Source organism: Octodon degus, unplaced genomic scaffold, assembly GCF_000260255.1.
Source record: "Octodon degus isolate 3935 unplaced genomic scaffold, OctDeg1.0 scaffold00077, whole genome shotgun sequence".
In the NCBI taxonomy this organism is placed as follows: domain Eukaryota; kingdom Metazoa; phylum Chordata; class Mammalia; order Rodentia; family Octodontidae; genus Octodon; species Octodon degus.
In genome coordinates this window covers 489688-496936 of record NW_004524653.1, presented here as the reverse complement: position 1 = coordinate 496936, position 7249 = coordinate 489688, and the positions used below count along the sequence as shown (strand labels likewise).

Here is a 7249-nt window from a genome sequence, read left to right as displayed (position 1 = left end):
TTTATATTAAAAAATAGTGCAAAATCTCAACATTTATATAAATAACTCTAAACCCCTGCTTTGTAATTTGTCTCTTTACAAGGTAATACACACTTTCTCAATTGGCACTCAAAAATTGCCATTTTTTCCCTCTTCTAGTTCAGAAAACAACTTTTTTTTTTAATAAGCCTCTTCTAATACAAAAATACTCCTGCCCTCACACATAGTTCTCTCATTTTATATATATTTTTATATATATAATATTGCAGATCTTTAAACAAAGGTTTTGTGCAAATATGTCTTTAAAGTTAAGTGAAATCATCAAAAACAAGAAAATTAAGCATTCACGCACGCAGCTCAACTAGAAACAAAAAAGACTACTGCAGAATTTTTTTTTTCTTTTGCCTCCAAGACACGGCTCAACAAAGAAACGTGGATTTTTTTTTTGTTTTGTTTTGTTTTGTTTTTTGCAAGCTTTCTGCGCTTGTGCATTCAAACCAGACATAACATGTAGCTATTTATACACAGAGAGGTGGGGTGTCACACGCTGCATGTCCCGTGTGTCGCCCTGTTCTCCTCCCTCTTCTCTTCTAGGAAGTGCGGAGTGTCTGCCTTTCTGCCCACAGCGGCCTGGCCCGCCCCTGGGCTCCTAGAGGGGGTGTCCTTTCTGCTTCTCCTTCTCCTTGCTCTCCAGGGGGGTGATGTGTGGGTGCTGGATCCGGGTCCCCTCCAGCAGGGAGGGTGGCCCGTGGCTTTGCTGGTGCTGGAAGGAAGACCCAGGGTAGTGACCGATGACCTCGCTGTAGGTGGGGGGTGGCCCCTCCATGCGCCCACCGCTGCCGTAGCATGTGGCACTGATGCCCGAGTTACTGCTGGGGGGACAGGGGCCGCCCAGCATGGCGCTGTCCATCAGGTCACTGTCGAAGATGGTTCTGTTGGGGGGCGCGCGCACCGATTCTCGGTTCAGCTCCAGCTGCTGTTCAGGGTCCCGCAGCTGGAGGGTGCAGGGGCCCTGGTAGGGCGGGGGCTCCTCTCCATCGGACAGGGAGATGGTGGGTGGCAGGTCGATCTCATGCTGCAGGTAGGGGTAGGTGGGCTGGAAGCGGTGGAAACGGTCCCGGGGGGCAAAGGGTGGCACAGCCAGGCGGTCGGAGGGCCGAGGCGGTGCGTAGACCTGCGGCTGAAGGAGCAGACCTAGTGAGGCAGCGGTGGTCTCAGAGTGAGCCCAGGGGCGGGGAGGACACCCAGGGACAGCTGAGCCACAGGACAGTGGGAGAAGGAACCTGGAGCTGTGCCAGCCTCCTGGGAATGGGGAGCCTGTGTGTCCCACATGGACACAGTGGGTCTTCCTTTGGGGCCAGGGGCACATGGCCCTGATTCACAAAGCATGTGCAGGGAGGTGGCTGTGGGAAGCCAGCCCTGTTCCTGCAGTGCTGGGAGGGGCAGGCGGGGCAGGGGTGACAGAGCACAGGGGGGCTCACCTCGGGGATTCCTCCGGCAGACACAGTGCTCTCTGAGGGCCACAGGCATCCTTCCTGCAGGGGTGCAGAGTGACAGTCAGGTTAGGAGGGTGAGCAGAGGAGGGAAGGCAGAGGGTTCCCCCAGACCCCACCTCAACCTGAGGCTTTTCTCCTGGCTACCCCTGGAGGCCAGGACAGCGTGGGCTCTGCACTGACCCCGTCCTCAAGCTTGTGGGTTTGTTGGCCCCCCCATAAGCCCCCAGGGGCTTCTCCTGGGCCCAAGTGTCTCCTACAAAGTGCAGTGTGACCCTGCCCTCCCCATGGGCTTGCTGAGGGACCGGGGATGAGCTCTGTAAGTCTGATGTCACCATTTCTGCACTTGCCTTGTGGAGTTGCTGAAATATATTTATGTATATACAGGATAGCCTGGATGACTGTACTGCTGATTTCTTCTGGTCTATGGAAAGGAGCAGTTAATGCTTAAAATTTTTCTTTCCTCTCCTTTTTAATCCTTTATAACTTTTTTTTTATTTTTCCAATTTTGCATGCTTATATCTGGTAATCTGAACAACTAATTTGAAGACAGCAATATAAAAACCATTGCTGAATTCCTATTATTTTGTTTAGGGAAATTCTGCGCAGTTCCTAATGGTTTAAAAAAAATTTTTTTTTTATTCTCTTAAGAAAAAAAAGAAAGAAATGATGCCACTGTCTCCATCACACAGTTCACAGCTGGGGGAGGGGAGCCACCCAGGGCCCACGGACTGGCTGCCCTTGTCGTGGCCAGCTCCCTTGGGACTTTGAGCTCCCCAGATGGCTGGGGCAGGAAGGTCTTAAATCCTTAGGTCGGTTGAGCTCTAACTGAAATAGGATAAATGGACATAGTCATAGTACAAAGCGCTCAGCGTGGGCTCATGTATCCATCACCCTGCAATCAGAATAATGACCACCACCACTGCCCAAACAGCTTTTCTGGGGACACGTTTTCCAAAGGATTCTCACATAGTTATGGATTCTCACATAGCGTCGGCTAGAGGCGGCAGTTTCCCAGACGGCCACAAGGGGGCGCCGTGTCCCTCAGACTGTCCCAGCAGGAGGGCGCTTGTGTGTAAGAGGTCACCAGTCTCACTCCTTCAACCTTGTTCCCTGATCTGCTGAATGGACCTGACATCTTTCCAGTGGCACAAGCAGACCCGAGGAGTCACTCCTGACAGCTCGGTCTCTGCCCACGCCCCTCATGCACCCACCACGGACCAGACAGGTCTCTTGGACTTACTCTGGGCAAGCTAGCAGCAGGCCTGGTGAGACACGAATTCCGGAGGGCGGGTGGACTGGGGAAGGGGCTGGCCTGGCGGCCTCTCTCCCAGGGCCCTCCAAGGGGCTCCTCTCCCACCACCCTCCACCCCAGGCCCATCCCATGACATAAACCAGAAATGGAGAACCTTTTAGAGACCCAGTGTCCAAACTGCACTCTGAAACCCACTGATCACAAAGCGCCAACAGTACCATTATGCCCTAGAGCAGCACCTGCAGCTTCCCTGCCTGCAGGAAGGGCTCCATGCCTGCGGCAGCAGCACAGGCCACAAGTTCACGGCCACTGGCTTCTGCCTTCCCACTGGCCCAGGATGGCTCCAGGCCCAAGGCCAGCCTGGCATGCAGACCCACAAGCCCAGCCCTGCAACTTTCCTTAACAAGGCGGCTGGTCTGGGAAGCACCTACTGTGTGCACCCCCAAGCCCCCTTGGTCCAGCTGGGCTTTTCTCTGCCTGGGACTGCAGGTTCCTGTGACTCATTCACCTTTTGCAGCCACGATGGTCGCAGAACAGGCTGCCCTCCCCGTGCCTGGTGTCCGGCGTGGTATTCAGTCTGCCCATAAGCAGCTGGGTGGGCCTAGGCCCAGCCACATCCGGAGCAGTGGGGCACAGGCTTAGAATCGTCCCACCAGCACCTCCCCAGCCCTGCTGCTTTGCCAAGAAGACACACCCAGGTGAGTGAGAGGAGGGCAGGCAGCGTCCTTCCTGCAGCTGAGGCTGACCGCCCGCCGCAGCCCAGCAGCCCAACAGGCTCCCAGCCATCCCGCCCTCCCTGCCCACCTACCTCTCCCCCTGCTTCCTGCCTCCAGCTCCTCTCCCTGACACTTGCCGTGTTCTGGCCCCACTGTATAAATGCCTCGGCAAGGTGGGTGTATCCCAACTCTGTTCCCCGTCCCGTCTAGACCAGGGTCGGTTACTTCCACAAAGGGCCAGCATGACAAGACTTTGGCCTGTCACCCCAGTCAACTCTGCAGCTATAAACTCCTGTGAAGGACTACATGTGGCTGGCTGTATGCCAGTAAGACTTTATTTACAAAATCAGTCTGCTGGCTCTCCGGCCAGACCAAGGTTTGCTAAGCTCTGCTGGCTCCCAGAGCCACCACTGGCTGAGCAGAGCACCCAAGACCTCTTAGGAGCCTTCAGCTCCCATGGTTGGGGAGGTGCTAAGCCTTCCCCTTAGAGCCCCAGTAACAGCAGGACCCCAGGACATGGGATCACTATCCACTGCAAGCCAGGATGTGGTCTGACCCTGGCCTGCAGCCACTGAAGCCACAGAGCTGGACGCAGCCCTTGGCTTTTCTCCTTGCTGACCAACTCAGGGACAACAAGGACAAAGGATCAAGGCTCCTGCTGTCCTAGGCCTTGGCCACGCTGGCCATAGGTACAAACACTTGGCAAAACAGCCACCAACGAGGAGGTCCCCTGAGAGGGAAACCACTAACAGCTGGGACACTCAAAGTGGGGTGACCCTGTGTCCTGCCTGACTCACTCTTACCAACAGGGGCCCATTCCACACAGCGCAACAGCCTGTGGGTGAGGTGCGGTGCAGTGCTGGCTACACAGATGTGTGTGTGGAGGGGGCAGGGGTCACTCTGAAGAGGGGCGATGGTGCCCAGTTTGGATGGGGAGGCAAAACGCAGGCTGGCCCCAGGCAGACAGCAGCTGTGTCTGAATTTCTCCAGAAAGTCACAGAGCTCAGGGACTCCTCAGACACACTGTCTGGCTGGGGGCCCCAGGGGTACCGCCACCACCTCCTCTGGGCCTCATCAGGCTCTGTGTGTACTCAGCCCGGCGTCCCTGAGCAGGCTGTGGAGTGGGAGCGGGGGCTCTCTCATTGCTGGGTGTCTGGAAGCCAGGCCCAGAATCCTGCCTACAGTGGTAGCCAAGTTCCAGAGGCTGTCCAGGGACAGCAAGGAGGTCACCTCACACCCTCAGCTTGTCTGTGCTCCCTAAAGTCTCACTGTCTTTATGCTCCCTAAAATGGGCCACGGGCTCTTCCCACAGCCACGAGTGAGCTACAAGGCCTCGGCAGCCACGCCGGCCCTGAGAGTTTCCTTTCTGTAAAGTGGGGCGAGCCCTACAAGCGGCAGACGCAGGCGCGGCACTCAGGACGCTTGCAAGCAGATGGCATCCCTGTTGCTGGGGTGACGACAGCAAACAAACAGCCGGGAGAGCCCAGGCTTTAGAGGCGGCAGATTCCTCCAGAGCAGATGCGGAGTCTGCCCTCTGGACGCACGTGGGGCGAGGTCGGGTTGCCTGGTGTCGCTGTGAGAGGTGCTGCCGCAAATGCCCTCGCCCTGACGACGTAGTGACGCACTGAGGCCAGCCCTGACGTGAGCAGAGGTGTGCAAACCTGCCAGCGACAGCCCTGCTGGCTACGGCCATGGCCAGCATCGACTTGGCTCAGTGCTCAGAGCCCTGGTGCTGCTGCCAGCCCCAGGCATCCCCAGACCTGGAGAGCCCTGCCTGGCATTGCCCATCGTGTGCCCAGCAGCACCAGCTTGGCTACGCATGTGCTGCCCGCCTCCTCCCTGACACGCCCAGCCTGTCCCGCAGACAGCTGCCTCCCACCCCGCCTCGGCACAGCCGGCGCTTCTCGCTCCTCAGGCAGGCAGGCACGGGGTGGAGCCATTTGGGGACAGCGCTGCCACCCGCGCCAGCTGGAGGAGGGGACCTCACAGCAGGGCAGAGCATGCCAATGGGAGCTGGGGACCTCAACCCCTAGAGCTGACTTCGTGCAGTCTGGGGAATGCTTCTGCGGCCTCTAGGCACTGTAGGTAGCCTGCAGCTCTGACAGCAAAATGCAGATCAGTTTGGACAGCAAGGATTTCTCCTGGTTCAGGATCCTTGGCTGTGGGTCCTGGCTTCTGAGATACCCCAAACTTCCGGATCTCAAGCCCCTTATGGAAAAGGGTGCAGGGGTTCATGGGACCCCTACATCCTTTTCTCTCCTTTAAATAGCCTCTAAGTGACTTCCCCACACAGGTGAGTGCTGCGAAGCAGCTCGTGCACACCCAGGACACACTAACAAGGGCTAACCCCGGAGCACTCACGGTCTTCCTTCAGATGGTTTGTGTACTGTTTGCAACAGTCTGGGTATATGGCTCGGACTGGACCCCAGCTCACTACAGCCCGGGCTGGCCTTGAACTTGTGGCAGCCCTCCTGCCTCAGCCACCCCGTGCTGGGATTGCAGGTGTGAGCACCACGCCCTGCTTTCTTTCAGAAAACTAAGCCTGAAGACCCCCAGGATATGAAGGGCCTGTGGTGCCCTACATCCCTGTCACCTGCTGCACCCTGTATCATGTCTTTATCTTTATACTGAGGAGCCTGGCCTCAGGACAGCTCGGCCCAGGGCTTTCGGTCGGCTGCACCTCTCCACAGAGATGTCCTCTGCCTGTGCCTGGCCGCGTGGAGCAGTGGGAGGAGTGGACAGGGGACTTTCCAGGAGCAAGGACCCAGTCTTCATCCTGTGCTGATGGACCCTGGGTCCTCTGGGCAGTGCACACCACTGCCAGCCCGTCATGCACATGGGGACCTTGCCAAGCGCACACTGCTGGGCAGAGGCCTGGTGCCCTCAGAGACAGCCATGAATGACCACAGGGCACATGTCGGCAGGGTACTGGCACAAGGGTGGAACCTTCTCCTCCGCCCGTCATTCTGGGCAGAGCCAGATGCCAGCTGCATGTCCCTCCTGGCTGTCCCGCTGGGCTCTGACTAGCACACCGCCATCTGACCCACTTACCTCAGTGCAGCCGCCCCTGGCCTCCTCCCTCCTGTCCCGCTCGGCCCGAAGCCCAGGTGAAGATAGACCTCAACCTGCCCTGCTCCTGGCCCAGCTCTGAGCGCAGGCTGTGGGGCCTCCAGGCTCCCCTGACCACCCCCAGGCCCAGAGCCACTGAGGGGGAACCCCTCCTCATACTGCAAACCCTTGCCGAGACCCAGCTCTCCCATGTCGCGGGGAGGTCACTGTGGGTGCTGCCACTGCAGGACAGGAGGAAGCCACACCAGGTGGGGCTCTCGGCGGCTCTCATCTTCCTGGTCAGAGTATCTGGAAGCACCCCCACTCTACCAGGGTGCTGCGTGCTGCACAAGGCCCAGGACGCGGCTGCAGACACTTACCGAGGAGAGGCCGCCATCCCTCCTGCGGCCCTGGCTGTGCCGGCTGATGAAGGAGCGCGCGGACAGCTTGTAGTGGCTCAGCAGGCACGTGATCACCACCACCATCACCATCATCACCACCACGATGACGAGGATCTGCACGAACTCCAGCTCCGCTGCAGGCACAGAGCAATGTGAGGCCTGCGGCTCGGACCCCACCTGCTCGAGGGTTTCAGCCGCGGGGGACCCTGAACACCGCTACCCTGAGATGGGCTGTCCACTTGGGGTGGGGCTCAGACTCGGACCCCAGGAGTACAAGGGACATTAGGATCTGAGTTCCCAGGATTATGGGGTACATGCAGCCCTGACCCCCAGGAGCACGGGGGACACGCAGACCTG

General features: G+C 58.0%; 1 protein-coding gene across 1 annotated transcript; it reads right to left on the bottom strand.

The window, feature by feature from the left end:
- Nucleotides 1-423: 423 nt before the first annotated feature.
- On the bottom strand, nucleotides 424-7026 carry Pmepa1 (prostate transmembrane protein, androgen induced 1). The gene is made up of 3 exons (XM_004636003.3): nucleotides 6872-7026; nucleotides 1461-1514; nucleotides 424-1159 (listed from the first exon to the last, which is right to left on the bottom strand). Exons 1-3 carry the CDS (start codon nucleotides 6983-6985, stop codon nucleotides 629-631), a joined length of 699 nt encoding a protein of 232 aa, XP_004636060.1. The 5' UTR covers nucleotides 6986-7026; the 3' UTR covers nucleotides 424-628.
- Between the last annotated feature and the right edge of the window lie 223 nt (nucleotides 7027-7249).